This window comes from Papilio machaon, chromosome 24 (genome assembly GCF_912999745.1).
Source record: "Papilio machaon chromosome 24, ilPapMach1.1, whole genome shotgun sequence".
In the NCBI taxonomy this organism is placed as follows: Eukaryota; Metazoa; Arthropoda; class Insecta; order Lepidoptera; family Papilionidae; genus Papilio; species Papilio machaon.
Window position 1 is genome coordinate 1750643 of NC_060009.1, and position 16668 is coordinate 1767310.

A 16668-nucleotide genomic window follows, 5' to 3' on the forward strand; every position below is an offset into this window, starting at 1 on the left:
GAAAAAATTGAGTTTCTCAATCTTTTTTACTGTCTCAAAATTTATTACAATTACTTTTACATAATGTCGTGTACATTTAAACTGAAATCTCTTATATAAATCCCTTAGGTTAGTTATATTTAATATATACAAAGTTTTTTTTAATACACATCGTCAGAAACATCATTCAATTTTACGAAGATTGATTTTAGTTAGATTGGTGTTTTGAAGAATTACGTATTCTCGCAAGAGCTCTAAATTATTGATGATAGACGTAAGGAAAACCGAAACGAACATAAAATTTTATTTTGTCAGAATATTATCATTTTTTGTCATATGTTAATCCAGGGATGAATATTTTTTGCAAAGTTTGAGATGCGCTGTCGGCGGTGGTCCACGCAACATGGCATGACTGAAGCTTGAGAGGGCGCTATTTACATTTTTATTTTATTTACTCTGTTCCGTCTCTGCAGGTTTATTCTGTTTTTAATAATACAACGTGTATTTGGAAAAAAACTAAAGACGTCAAAATACTTTAAATTCTATACGATCTGGCACTCTATTAATTCCATTAAAAGTATGTCTTTAAATATAATATTTCTTTGCGGTAGATTAATTTCTACATTAGTAATAGTTTATTAGCAAATACTAGTAGCAGTTTTAATTTTCGTACATTACACATTCCTATTATAACTAGCGTTTTTAGGTTATCTGTCAAGTTTAGTTGGCAAACAAATAAAAAAGTTAATAAAAAAAAGAAACGTCAAAAGTCCACCCACGATTCCGCGCGGCGGTGTGTCGCTGTCATTAATGGAGGCGAGTGGCGCCCCCTCGCTGTTTGCCGCCTTTTTATTTTATGTTCGAAAACTTTCCTTGTTTCATATTTTATTTTCGTCTCAATGATATTCACAAGTACAACGTACATTATATATTTCTTAATTGTATTTTTTTAAGAAATGAGATGAAACAAAAAGAGCAAAAGTTTTATCTAAAATTATAATTGCTTTTCTCGCTATACACAGATTTATGAGCTCTGGCTTTCACTAACGAAGAATATGGTCGGAATGTCTTTGACAAATATCTACATACTTCGTAATTAATTATACACATAAGTTGACAATGAAGGGATCATGTAGTCGAATTTTTATCAAATAGTAACTAGAATCAATTTAGTTCTAATTAAATTGACCTTGTAAAAGAAATCTTAATTACTTAGGAGTTTATTCAGCACTAATGGAAATCGTTAGTTGGACTCAATTTTTATGGCTTGTTAACTTCCACCCTTTGACTTCGGTAATTAAAATTCGAGCTGTCGTCTTCAGGATTAGCCTCGTTTTACACTGGACATCAAATTTTGATATTCAATCTAATTTTACTTGGAGTTTGGTTGATCTGATGATGAATGTTTAATAAAGTAGGACTAATTTCTATGTAATATTATGTTCTCTCTATTTCTTTTCCTCTTTCCCACTCTATCTCTCTGAATTAAAGTAGCCATCAGTCAATTCGTAGACAGGACCACAATCACATCTGTTCTGTTCAAACAAATTAAATAGAGTTTTGTTCGTTTGTTTGTTTTTCTTTGCGCTTGTTTGTTTCGCCGGAGGCCCGAGTGGCTGTTAGTTCGCTTGGACAAACAAACTTGTATGTCAATAGGGTAAGCAATGTTCATGCTAATTGATTGCATTGCGTTTTTTTACTATTGTTTTCTTTTAATTTTATTGTTCACAGATAGAAAATAGGTTGATTAATGTTTTTAGCCAACTTATTATTATGTCTATATTGATTTCCTCGCTTATTTTTTGATCAAAAGCTTACTTTGACTACGACAGCGACGAAAATTATTTTTATTGAAACAGAAAACAATTACTGTACAGTATTTTTTTATCAAATAGATATACGTAATATAATAATGAATGTTTTACTTTGTGACATACGAAAAATTAAGAATATAATGTTACATTTATACAATATAATTATGAAATTAAAATCATCAAAACCCCGTCGTAAATGCGAGCCAGATTGCCGCGAAATTATTCACAAAGCGCCCCCTGGCGAGGACTTGATGATATTGTATTAGGTGATCACATACGAATGTGATCTTAATGGATACGCTCAGTGCACCCCTCATAATACCCAGCGACCGAAACGCCATCGTAAAAGAACCCAATTCTCAAGCGCTGTCAGTTGACGTTTACGTCATTTTGCGCGCGAAACGTACTCCAACCCCAATCTAAATTAAAATCTAAAACCTTGTAAACAAGGCAAGTGCTCACTTTTTCGGAGATTTTAACCCTCCGAATTAACGAGATATAAAAGGGGGGGACTGCGGTTGTTGTCTCTCTTCGGATACGTTTGGAATATTAACGTGGCCAGCTAATTATTTAGGTGAGCTTTCGCTTTGTGTAGAGTTGCCAAAAAATATCACCTTAATAAGTGTTTTACGTTTAGGGTAGATCTTTGAATAAAACCAAGCATTTATAAACTTTAATTGCTTTTTAAATAAAAATAGAAAAATATGCATTTAAAAAATTTGACAATAATATAATCATTTCAAAACATAAATTTTTACTGTCGAAGTTTTACATGTTGAAATGAGGAAAGGGTTCCGGAGTCGGAGGATTCGATTTCATCATGTTAGAAGCGACGGAGCACGCCTTAGGGATGTGCACTTCCTTTCTCTGGACGAGGGACTCATTTGATCCCCTTGTGAACGGCTTATCGGTCACTTTCAGCTCTCGCACCTTCTGAAGATTCGCCAAGTTGTTCGCTAATTTGAGCGTAGCTTCTCCGTAGAGCTTTTGACCTCGTCGAACCTAAAATTAATCAAGGATCAGTAAAATGTACATGACAAATATAGTAAATTAATAACTTTAGATGGTTACAGAGGGTAATAACTAGCGTCTCTACCCCATTATGACACTGATGACGCTGACAATCAAAACGAACCAACGCTTAATAGTTAAGAGCATCAAAGGAATATCTCATCATTTATGAATCGTACATAAGTAAATAGGTTGTCGATGAATTTAAACCTTTATATATATTACCAATTATTAACTTGTAAATTTCGACTCAATCCTGAGATTGATTAAGTCGATTGCTATGTCCCCGTCGCTCTTGACAATCCTAAAGGTTGTCCATATTATTATTGTGATTCCTATATTTATCAAAAAAGCAAAAAAAAACCCCAAACAACATTTGGAAGTATTCTATGAGTTTGAAATAAAAATCCAAGCAATATCCAGATATTGCTTGGATTTTTGCTTCGTTCCGATTTAAACGCGCCTATTGATGTTATTAATTATATCTCTATTTTTAGTTCGAATCCGTACCACCGCTACGTACCGCAACCGTAAGCACCAAAATGGCTAAAATCAAATAGACACAAAATACCACGGCTTATACCACCTACTTGTAGAAGTTATGCATTAGCGGTACAGTCAGTCGGATTTGTTTTTTGACTTCACCTCATCATGTAGCTCGGCTCTCCTATGCGAGACCCACTCGATCTGATCTTGTATCCGCTTGCATTCGGTCTCATTGTTGAGTAAGTCTGAGCGCAGAGATTCCATGACGTCACGATACTTCTGACGCACATGGTGGTCTATCGCGTGCAAGTTGTCGATCTCGTTTTGGGTCTCGCGGATCTTCGATTTGGAGATCCGGAGTTTGCCCTCCTGGTTACATACGAACAAAGTGTTAAATTCTCTTAAGTGTAATTTCTTATTATTGCATAAAAACTGGCAATTCAAACAAACTTAATTATGAGGGATTACCTCTCCAGTTTACTATTGCAATGTATTAATATATGTTTTTATCAAGTCGGCAATGCACACGCAACCTTCTTACTTCTGATGGCCGCTTAATGATTTGCCATCATATAGTGTAAAAAATCTCCATCTTTTTAAGTAAGCTCCGCAAAATCCCTTTCAGATTAACCTAGTTTACTCCACACACAAGCGCGTTCTTCTCAGTCTCTCTCAGCTTACCTTCTCAGCAAGCTTGCGAGTGAGCGCATCTAGGTGATCGTCGAGACTGTCCTTCTGCTCGACGGCGAAGCGCTGTACCACGTTGTTGTGAGGGCACAGCCGATGCACCAACTGCACGGGCGCACTTGGAGTGTAGGTCGGCTCCACGTGCGGACGGGGGGACTCCTGGGGCGATAGCAACTTTTAGCCTAGATTTGACTACTGAGCTCTGACTAAAATGTAATCTGAACACAACCGCCGTCCGTAAAATCTTAAGCCAAAACTTTAAGGTTTATAAAACCTTGTGTGCGGACTCTACGTGAGTGGGAAAAGGCCCGGGAGATGATGAGTAATATCCAATTATTTTAGATCTAGACTCATTATTAAGTTTATTATAATGATGTGGATTGTAAACAGTTGATCACACAAAAGTATTCTTAACGTTATTTCATCACATGCTACAAGCTACAATCTTAATGTGTTGTTATTAGAAAACTACGTGTTGTTAAGATAAAGGTTTGTGTACAATAATAACAAGGAGAAAGGCTAATTAATGATAGACGATAGAGGAAAATCTGATGTTGTTTCGAACCTCTTTCCATGACCGCTTATAGAAGAGTAGAGCCAAAATAATAACCAAGCCGATGCCTAAAATGACCGCCGTGTACATTGCCTGAAGGATCCTTGACTACCATTCTATCCTGTATACAATTAAAATTCAATATTTCGGAAGTTATACATTTTTGTGGCCTAAACAGAGATTTAACACTGACACTGTAATATTTTTATCTATTTATTTGACAGAATTAATGACAGATTTATTGTTTTATTTTATATTAAAAAGGTTTTATGTAATAAAAAAAGTAATATTATAATCATTAATGGACTCGAATTTTAGAGTATTTTAACTAAATCTACATTAAAGGTCTTATTATTGTGGACTATTTTCGCGATCGAATTTTATGTCGCCTTATTGTTTTAAATGCAGTAGTTTTTTTTCAAGAGACATTTTAATGTAATCTTTATTTAATTATTGTTCCCCTATTTATTACGTAATACTACATATAAAGCATAGGAATTGAGAATAACCAACACAATGGCGGTCATCCATCACGCCTGTCCACGACTCAGGTGACGAGACTTGATGGAATTTATTACGTATTCTCATGGCAATGAAAATATTTTATAGCAGACGTATTTTAGAGTCGTTACACTAACACGCGTAAGTAACAGATATTGCCATTTCATTTTAAAATAGCAGATAAAACAATAATATTCATATACATGTGACATTGCAATATTTTGTTGCAACTATTATTTTGAATCTACATATTTCGTCCATTCTATAATTTAGGAGAGTTACTAGTTTGAAGAATTGTGTTAATGGTAAAGGAGAAGCATAATCAATCGCCTAAAAGAACTTTTCCTTCTATTTAGTTCTTATTTTCGATCTTTATATGTCGATAGTCAATTTCATTCCTTAGTTCTGTATGAATCGATGATTTCTTTAACAATAGCAATAGACATTAATCGTCTATGTACCAATGCTAAATGTAATAACATCTTCAATCCGCCCCTAGGTCTGTGCGAGGCAATTACGCACCGATAGCGGGCTACCGGGATATCGGGACTCGGGAAATAATTGAATGGGGATCGTTTTCTAATTGATTGTTTCTGGCCGACTGATTGATATGATAGAACGATTACAGCGCGCCCGCGTGCGATAACCCATCTAATTAGTTACGCCACGCTTTACCATTGATTCCAATAATACTCAAAGTAACTTTAATTTTTGCTATGTTAATGAGTATATCAAATTTGTTAGGTATGCAGTTGACTTTTTTGTGCCGGTAGCAAAATTTTTACCTTTGATATTTACTACAATATTGTATAAGCTTTGAAATTTTGTGTTGACTTGTATATTTATATAAATTTTTGGGAATGTTTTGTGAAATTATATATAAATACGAAGGAAGAACACGTTTGAATAATAAAATTTGCTTAAACACACAGTCACTATGTTGTAATTTCTAGAAATAAATTCGAGTTGATAACATAGTAGTGGTTTAATGTTCGATTCAATGCGTTACCATTGGATTTTGCTTTACAATTGCAGTAAAACAGATCGCTCTGTTTTGCTTGAGATCTAAAGTGCAATATCCAATTACAATATACTTATGAATACGGATATTGAAAACATTTTTTGAACAAGATTTCGTGTTAATATGCAACGAGGCGACGTTTAGAATTGTGAAAATCCCAGAACGACCATTACGTAATTTAATTTTTTTTTTAATTTTGTGGATATTGTACAATAAATAATAATAATAAAGCTAATGTTAAACAGTTATGTAAGAAAATGTTTTATTGCAAATTATTTGGAATTTAAGAGTTTTACCGTAAAATGTGCAATTGTCCTATCGTTCATTCAGAGCCCTCAGCATTATGAATTCATTGGCTTTATGTAATTCGTTTGAACGTAATAAGAATTTAAACAATCTCGTATCACAAAACAACTGTCCCACAATGAAGTAATTAACTGTAATTAACGCTAACCGTCCCGATTGCCGCCACATTTGACATTAAACGCTGCGTTCAAAAAGGGAACGTCATTTGGTTCGTTCGTTGCTACGTTCCGTTTCACTTGCAACGCGATCAAAGAGCATAGCGTTGATGTCGGCGCAGAGCGTTATATTTACAGCTTACGGAAGCTAATTAAGTGTGTGTGGGATGGAACTCTCTTCACGGGCCACTAGCGGCGCGATAAATAAATTTTTAAAAGTATTTAATGTAACAAGCCGGGTCCTTATTAAAGATGTACCGCTTCAAGAATTACCTTATTAAAAAATAAAGAATGGGAATTTCTACGGGACAAGTCCAATGTTTACGTAGTTAAATGAAGTGAAAAGAAGTATGTCTAGGAGCTTTTAACTTTAAAAGGGTCCGTTCTACAGTAAGATACGATATCAAATATCATCTAGGATATTGCACAAATTTTATAATTTATTTTTAAATCTAGTTTGATTGTTTCTGCACTAAATAAAATGAAACAAAAAAAATACAAAATTACTAACATTCTTCTTTAAGATCTCGAATATTTTTCGTCACGTTGTATGTGGTCATGCGTAACCATACCTCACACCGATCTGTTGAACTTGCCGCACAGTAGACAACTTTTTTTTTTCCTTTAATAATTTGTAACTAATTATTAGGCAAAAACTATCGGCTTCCTTTTATATAACATATGGTGACTCTTTTTTTAAATTTTATTACTATGGAATGACACCAATTGTGAGTGTTGTGAGTGACACTTTTTTGGGTATGACATAATTTCTTTGAATCGCAATAGAAATCACACTAAATTAGTAATAAAAATATAAATAAGTATGGATATATTTCATGTTTTCAATAAATAAGAAATTAATGACATTGAATGTGGATGGTTTACAAAGTTAGAGGAAGAACTAAGAAAGTATGGCTGGATTGTGTGAAAGAGGATATGCGTAAGAAGGGAACGAATTCAGATATGACAGCTAATAGAGATGCATGTAAGAGTAGTACGTACTGTGTAGAACCTCTGTAGGGACAAGGACAGGTTGATGATGATTATAAATAGCCAAAATAGAAACAAATATTTTATACAATATGAAATTTCCAAAGGTCTGTAGAGGTCAGGCGTCCTTAGTGTTTTAGATACAGAGTTAACCGCGACTGTACCGCCTCTCTCGCCGGCTCAGATATCCTTGTTTGACTCTATATATTAGAAGAAACACTTTGATACTAAAAGATTAATCTTTTTATTTGGTTTTACAGTTATACCAACTGTAAAGACAAAGTCTACAAAAAAATTCAAAATGGCCGTCAGTTGAAACGACATTGCGCGGTTTCTTTCCGAGTATTACTAACATTACCATACTTCAGGCGGCGAGGCTTATTTAAATGCTCCACCGACTCCATTTAGAGCTTGGAAAAATAAAACCGGCGAACGGATCCCGCGATCTCTCGCTGAGCCGCTTTTGTGGTAAATATGTATAAACCTACCAAAATACAACCTGCCTTCAACAAACTTACTTTTTGTACGATTCTCGACCTTATTTCGTTATAGATGTACTACTCTCAGTAAAAAATGGACTCCGATTGAGTTTTTGTGCGTGTGTAAGCGTCTACGTTTTGTCGACGGAGTCTTTTCATTTTATTACTTTTTATTTGGAAGCTCAGCTGCCAGCCGTGTTGTTTGTGACCGTGGAAATATCTTTTGCGCGTCTCCCGTATGCGTAAATATCTCTTACATAATTCAAAATGCTAATTTGCTTAACGCGACTCGTCTTCGAATAAAGTTTTTATCTCGGATATAAAATACGATTAACGCTCAATTCAAGAAAGAGATCCCTGAATAGGAAACAAAGGGAGAATTAAGTAAACGATTAAAAGGAGCCCCGGGAGCCGCACGCTCCAACAATGATTCCATTATCTAGAAAGGACGAGACGTTCTTAGACTCTAAAGATAAAACTGAACGGCCGCCAATTTTGTTCCATTACTCTCGAACGCCGCAGAATACATGCTATCCGTAAAACGGAACGCAAACAAAGCGAGCGTCGTTTTCCCGCCGGCGATAACTTAATTTCAGTCCGCCATAAGTACGTAATTAGCGATCCGCTGCCTTATCGGCCGGTGGGTAATTAACCTCTCCCGGGAGCCTCCACTTTCCCCCCGTTCCCGTCCTCCCAGTGCACCTTGAACACCTCCTCGGCCGGTATTATTTCCGCCATATTATGCGGGCGTCCGCCTACCTCCTCCGCCAATGGCGTCGCTTCCCGCGCTTTTGTTTCGCGCCGTGTCTGCTGCATTCCAAAACGTTGTAACTTGAATTGTTTCCCTTGGCGAATTTCGCTGTATTCATGATCGGGCTGTGGTTTGTTTTCGTTGGCGTTAGTTTATTGTGCTTGTGAGTGTCTTCCTTACGAATAGTCTTAACAGGAAGAGGTTAGGGAAGAAATTTGCGCTTTAAATCTCGGTGTTAAGGTTGATAATGGTGTTTGATATGTGTATTTGTGTGAAGGGTGTCGTCAGTTCATATTTCATGTGTTATCATCTTTTATTGAGTGCGAGGCCGGTATTGTCGCGGGTTTACTGGGTGGTTATCTCTGCCTGTGCCCGTCGGTTGCCGCTGCCGTCGGTCTTTAGCACTAACTCAGCTGATGAATGGAATGATATTACGTAAAACAAGCAGTACTTTATCATACATATTATAATAGGTACGTCATTTTTGTAAATGAATATTAAAACTTATAAAAATATTTGAATTTAACTTATACATCCAATAATGTAACTCCGGTAGCTTTTTTTTCCTTTAAACCTTGATCTAAGTATAAATTAGTGGTATAGGACGAAATAATCAAAGTAACTATGCTTCAGGCTCGACAAAATGGGAAATGGAGGTAGTATTGCAAATCAATATAATTACTATATTTGTGGCGCAATAACAGCTGAAAATATAAAAAAGGAGATTTTTGAGTACTGCAAAGCGACTAAGTGGTAAAAGTAGTAAATAAGAAAGAAAATATAAGTGTATTAATGATGCTTGCAATAATATTATTATACATATTATTTATAAGCATAGAAGTATAGAAAAAGAAATAGCAGTAAGATAAGATAAAGTAGAATAATACCTTTAATAATAAGTATACTTACCTGTTTAATAGAAATCCTGTAAAAAAGAGTAAAAATGTTGTTAGTAGTATAAGATAAAATAAAGTTAAAAAAATAAGTGCCTTACCTTTTAGGAAATCCGGAGTGTTACACACACTGCACCTGTTAAATGAAATAAACATGATTAGTAAAATAAGATTATACAGATTGGGTATTCAATAGTGAAGTAGAAAAATAAGACTCTAAAAGATCCTGTAAATAAAGTTGTTAGCAAATTAAGTTAGAAACTAAGTATTTAACCTGTTGATGAATAAAGATCCAAGAAGCTGTGTTTTATTACCTGCTGACAGAATAAAAAGAAATAAGTAGACACATAGATAGAATAGATTAGATCGGGAACCCCACCCGAACAGGAATAAAAGTGGATGAATGAAAGAAAGAAATATAGTATGCAGAATAAAAGTGCGAGCAGAATAAAAGAGAGAACTGGAATGAATGAGAATAGTGAATATAGACTCTGACCAACATGTTAGAGGTAGAGGCTAAAAAAAAAAAAAAAAAAAGGCTCGACATAAAGACTTGTTAAAATCTAATCTACTTTTAATAGTAGATATATTATAGTCATAACACAGAATATAACAAAACGAAAATGAACAATACAATAATTTAAAAGCATAGACAATCGTATCAAATATATATCGACGCTGGAAAGCTTAAACGCTGTAACCCCGAAAGTATGAACTTTACAGGAGAGCCAAAAAATGATAACTCGTGAGCTGATACGCCTACAAGCATGCGGTATTTAGCAATGTTGTGTAGTTTGTGCTAACCTATAATAAAATCATTATCCTTTGATAATGGTTGAAATTATTAACGTGTGAAAAACATATTCGCGATTTCAAGGGTTACATCGTTTATGCTTTCCAGCGTCGATATCTTCTTATATATATATAAAAGAAAGTCGTGTTAGTTACACTATTTATAACTCAGGAACGGCTGAATCGATTTGACTGAAAATTGGTGGGCAGGTAGCTTAGAACCAGGAAACGGACATAGGAACTTTTTTATCTTGTGTGTATTTTTTTTATTCCGCGCGGACGAAGTCGCGGGTAAAAGCTAGTATTGTATAATAGTGTAATCTATCACAGTCGATTGTCTATGATTTCGGAACGGTCGTTTGTCAAAATAAGCGGGAGTCGTTAGGGCGCGTAATTTTTGGCGCGCGTTGCCTGCGCTCTAATTGGGTGCCGCGGCCGCCGCACGATAAAGCTCGGTTTACACAGCGTTTTAATTAATAGAACTCGCCGGCCGTCAGGGTTGACACAAATTATAATAGCACACAATTTAAATGTACCTGTAGTTTGTTTAACGTTTTTATTTCCTTGTAAATTTTCTTATTTAAGCCAACGTAAATATGATGTTACGCCATCTACATCCGCCTGCTGAGCCTGCACGTAGCAGAGCGGAGCTACAACGCCATCTACATCCGCCTACTCGCCAGCAAAACGGAAGTCGTCGCTGATTAATCTTTAACGCCAACGATGTCGTCACATCCCGTGAATCTACCCTATATAAGCCGTTGCACTGACACCGCAAGTTCAGTTTTTATTCTGTCGTCGGAAGGTCAACATAACTTCAACTTCAATTTACTAAACTTATGAACTCAGAACCAACCACGCTGCCGGTTGCCTGCTTGTTGGATAAGTACTGATTACTGAGTCATTTCTGCCTTTTTGTCATTTTATATTCGTGATGTTAGAATTACAAATCAATTTAAACTCTAGCCGTTGATAATTATTGTAATTTGAATTTGTGTTGAATTATTGATTTTGTGATAAAATGTAAAATCGCGTTGTGATAGACATCTTTCATTATTTCATCTAGGACTTTTAATAATTCGCTTTAATAATTTCAGAAGTGGGATAGGATCCGCGTGATTCTATCCAGTTTGCTCACTCTGTAGTTGTTTATATTTTCGTGAAAATAATTGCAAAGTCAAAAATGTCTGATCGTTACCGTGATGATCGTTGTAGTCGCAACAAGTTGAATCGAGATCAGAATCGTAGCAGTGTTCGCGAAGCATGGGTAGCGTGGACCAAGCCATGGATTCTACATGGGAATATGTGGGTAGTGAGGTACTCGCGCCGTCTGTGTATTTCACAGCAGACAGGATTGTGGACGCGATCTCTTCAATTTGTACTGCGGTAAGATCGGACCAATATTTTTATATTTCAAGTTTTGATGCCAAATAAGTCAACATCAAACTTTTCAATTAATTTAAAGATGTGTTCTTTACTAAAAACTGAAATTGGATACCTCGATCAGTTTATTAGTGAGGGTCAGGTAAGGCCGAGTCGTGACAAGATTTTAGCCATTCCGTAAGTCAGACGCATGTCATTATGTCATAATAGTCATTGATGCCCTTTATGAGTTCAGTTTGCTTTGCTCCATGTATTGTCGAGATGCTGACTGTGAGACGTTCTGTGTCAGGAGATGCCTCTAGGGGTATCTTCAGGACTGACAAACTGTGGGTTGCCATTAATATCATGTAGAAGAGATTGAGTGCAGGATTGATATCGTTTGTAGTGAGGATATAAAACTATTACAGAATCAGGAAGTCCTAGTGTCAGTAGAAAACATAGGCTCGTCTGGGGGAACTATTAGTACTCGACCAAGGTATTTTAATCTTGCAGGATGTGAATACATTTTACCCGCTACGATACTGAAGGGGCCTGGTGGCATGGTAAAGGTTTACAACTTGGGCGTGAAGGACGTGGAATTCAAGGCGGGGCAGGTGCTTGTTCGCGGACAGAGCTGTGTGGAGGTATTGGGCAGAAAAGAAAACAAAATTGTAAGTCAAATTCTTTTTTGTTTTGGTGTAATTTTGATGTATATAAAGATGTGACTGGCTTCGTACCGTGCTGTTCGAATATTTATGTTGGCTCCGTACCGTGCTGTTCGAATAATTCTGTTGGCTCCGTACCGTGTTGTTCGAATATTTATGTTGGCTCCGTACCGTGCTGTTCGAATAGTTCTGTTGGCTCCGTACCGTGCTGTTCGAATTTTTGTGTTGCCTTCGTACCGAGATATGAAAGTAGTTCTTCTGTCGATTTTAACGCTGTAGATTTGAGTAGAGATGTCGACCGTTCACTTTCAAACCCGGTTGAGAGTGACGTTCTTACTTTATCTACTGATGACTGGTTTTTGACTGTACAGCTACAAGACGATCGATTAAAGAATATTTTTGCACAGCTACGTAACAATGACCCGAATCCCGATGTAATTAATAATTACAAAATTATAACATGACTGTACCGTATGACGCTAAAAGGTGACCGACTGATAGTGTCAGATAAGTCTCGGTGGAATCTGTTACAAAAATATCATGATGGAATGGGCCACATTGGTCTAAAACGGTGTGATAATCTCATTAAAGATAAATATTAGTTTCCCAAAATGACAAGGTTTGTTAAAAAGTATGTGCTCGTTTAGACTACGCCTTTCGTAAAGGCCACTATGGTAAGTTTGAGGGCGAACTTCATCCTATTCCCAAGCCAGACGTCCCAATGCATATGGTCCACATGGATCAATTGAGACCTTTATCTAAGTCGAACAAAAATAACCAGTACATATTAGTCATTACTGACGCTTTCTCTAAATTTGTTATTGCTCGCTGTGTTCGAACCTTAAGTTCTGCTGAAACTGTTCTGAATCTAAGAGAAGTTTTTAGTTTATTTGGCTACCCTTCCATCATAATATCTGACAGAGGTCTTGCTTTCTGTAGTAGACACTTTAAAGATTTTTTTTTGTAGAACGACAAATTAAGCAGGTACTGAACTCTGTAGCAACGCCCAGAGCAAATGGACAAGTGGAGAGGTTGAATCGCACAATTTTGAACGGATTGAAAGTAGCGAGTTAGGAGAACACTTGGGACTTGAAGCTGCCAGACGTTGTTTTTGGTATTAACAATTCTTTGCATGATACATGAAACGCAGTCATTCGTATAAAAAAGGGGATTTGGTGTTGTGGAGGAATCCAAAGAGTTATGCTCAAGCAGGTATCAATAAAAAGTGAGATCCTTCTTATGCTGGACCCTATAAGGTGTGTAAGGTTCTCGGACATGATCGGTATATAATAAAAAGTGTGAAAGGTTTCAGAGGTTATAAACACTTTAATACCGTAGTTGCTGTAGACTCGCTGAGACCTTATGTTGGTGCTATAGGGTCAGATACTGAGGCAGATACTGAGGCTGATAATGATAGTGTGCTTGATACAGAAGACCTTATAGATCTTCTAGAAAGTTAACTGTGTACTAATATGTTTCGTGTGGTCACTCAATTACAGGATGGCCGAGCTGTTACGCCATCTACATCCGCCTGCTGAGCCTGCACGTAGCAGAGCGGAGCTACAACGCCATCTACATCCGCCTACTCGCCAGCAAAACGGAAGTCGTCGCTGATTAATCTTTAACGCCAACGATGTCGTCACATCCCGTGAATCTACCCTATATAAGCCGTTGCACTGACACCGCAAGTTCAGTTTTTATTCTGTCGTCGGAAGGTCAACATAACTTCAACTTCAATTTACTAAACTTATGAACTCAGAACCAACCACGCTGCCGGTTGCCTGCTTGTTGGATAAGTACTGATTACTGAGTCATTTCTGCCTTTTTGTCATTTTATATTCGTGATGTTAGAATTACAAATCAATTTAAATTCTAGCCGTTGATAATTATTGTAATTTGAATTTGTGTTGAATTATTGATTTTGTGATAAAATGTAAAATCGCGTTGTGATAGACATCTTTCATTATTTCATCTAGGACTTTTAATAATTCGCTTTAATAATGAGGTTTGTAAACATTGTTTGGATGGATGAATGGATGTTTGTTTACTGTTGTAACACATAGGCTACTTAGCAAGTTCTTTTTAATTCCGCGCGGACGGAGTCGCGTGCGACAGTTAGTCTCTTATAATTTTATTAATTTCGTTAGCGGGATAGGATACCTTTTGATAAATAGTAGGTAACTCAGCTGAAACCTAAAATATGATGTCTGATTAATTATTATTTCGTGTATGTACATACGCACACAAAAATACATCTGAGAAATATTATTTCTATTAAACTTCATTCTATTCAAGTTAATAAAAACATATTCTAAATCAGAAGTTGTTAATATTTTCATTAAATATATTTTAGTAAGGAAAGTTGTACAAATGTCTTTTAGTATCAAACTTCGTTACGGTCCCTTTTGAAATTAGCCGCGCTGGAAATTCTCCGAGAATGATTTCGCCAAAATTTAGTGTAATCAACTCGAGCAAGTCCCTCTACTGCTACATTCACTACCTATTGCGTCAAAGATTAAACATCGTTTATACTGTTTTAATTTTTTTTTATACAATTTTGTTTATTTTTTATTTTCGGATTATAACTGACTTCATTTACGCATTTACGAGAGAACAATTTCAATTAGTTTTTGTTATTAATAATTATATTGTTTAATTATAGTTTCACCAGATGCAAGCAGCGATGTTACTTGTTTACTAACATCGTATGCACACTAGAAGAAAATGGATAGAGAGATAGAAATCGATAGAAAATTAACATTGCATTATTTTTGGATTACTAGCTGTCGTCCGCGATTCCCTCCGCGCGGAATTAAAAAAATATAATTAGTATCCGATGTGTTCTTTCAGGCTATGTTTTACATCTATGCTAAATTTCAGCAAGATACAACCGTTCTGTAGATACCTTCTAACAAACATCCATCCATCTATCTATACATCCAAACATTTGCATTAATAAAATTAGTAAGATTTAAACTAAAGTCCCTTTTTGTAAATAATTTTAGAAAAAAACATTAAAAAATTAGAGATAACAAAAATTATATTAAAGTCAATTTTAAGAATGGTATAGCAGTTAATTGCAGTATAATAACTACTCAATACCATTCTGTTTTATTATAAAAATAATCTTTGTCATCATGTTCCAAGACACAAATTAACTTCTCGGCCACAAAGGACGCGCCGTTTTCATTTTCCAACAAATTTGTTTCTTGGAAATAAAGCTAAGGCGAGGAAAATATACAAATAACCTTCAATATCCAAGTTATCTTAAATTTAATCTCGTAAATTTATTCAGAATATTGTTTTACATGAAATTTATTGTCATTATTTTCAAATAGCAAATCTAAAAATCTAGATAAATGTTTTTAGTCAAACTTTGCTCTTATGTTGGTGTTTTAGTCATTTTTTCATTCAAAATTAAGATCATTTTTATTTGCCATTGTTATGTGTTTTTTACTGTTATTATAAATGTTATCGTGTAAACTAGTATGTATAGTGTCAAATTGGTTGCGTACCTACTGTAAGGATGCTATGCAGTTGTTTTTAAATAAATAAATAAAAAATCTTAATTGTAGTTGCAAAATGTATTATATATAACTGAAATGTTATAAACATAATATGGATTACTGTTGTCTGTGTTCGTAAATAAAGTATTTTGAATTTGAATTAAATATTGTTTGAGTTAAATATGGTAACTTAAATTTGTAAAAATATCTACGGAATCCAATATTTCAATGAATTATACAAAATTTGGACAAAAATGTTTATCTTTTTATAAGCTGAAATGTGTGTTGGTTAAAACTTTTGTAATACAATAACATTTTCCTAACTGGATGTTGCAAACGCAACCTTTTTTAAATTATTAAAAAGCAAAACGAGTTTCATGTTGAACGCATCCCGTTTCCCGCATTCGCGAACTGTCGAATACCACAGCGCGGGAACTTTTGACGCTAGGGTGGTTGGTATAGTGATGTACTACGAACAATCGAAGTGTTACACGTGATAAATATCAACGTATTAAGTTATTTTGAAAAAAATAAGAAATATTAATATGAAGTCAAAAATATTTCTTTCTTCTCTTTTTAAATATTTATGTCAATCAAAAGAAATTAAAGCAACGAATGTAGTTGTTTGATATTTAGGGTAGATTTTAGATCAAAATATTTTGGCTTTGGATTGAACCGTTTATTCCAAACGTTTTCTATAGCTCGTCAGTATATCTG

General features: G+C 35.3%; 1 protein-coding gene across 3 annotated transcripts; it reads right to left on the reverse strand.

The window, feature by feature from the left end:
• Nucleotides 1-2556: 2556 nt before the first annotated feature.
• On the reverse strand, nucleotides 2557-6515 carry LOC106716062. Of its 3 annotated transcripts, XM_045684052.1 has the most exons (5): nucleotides 6349-6515; nucleotides 4543-4651; nucleotides 3972-4136; nucleotides 3450-3659; nucleotides 2557-2795 (listed from the first exon to the last, which is right to left on the reverse strand). In XM_045684052.1, exons 2-5 carry the CDS (start codon nucleotides 4618-4620, stop codon nucleotides 2562-2564), a joined length of 687 nt encoding a protein of 228 aa, XP_045540008.1. In that variant the 5' UTR covers nucleotides 4621-4651; nucleotides 6349-6515; the 3' UTR covers nucleotides 2557-2561. The 3 variants fall into 3 exon arrangements, with proteins under 3 accessions (XP_045540008.1, XP_014364987.2, XP_045540007.1); XM_014509501.2 differs by lacking the exon at nucleotides 4543-4651; XM_045684051.1 differs by lacking the exon at nucleotides 6349-6515 and having other exon boundaries at nucleotides 4543-4731.
• Nucleotides 6516-16668: the final 10153 nt, after the last annotated feature.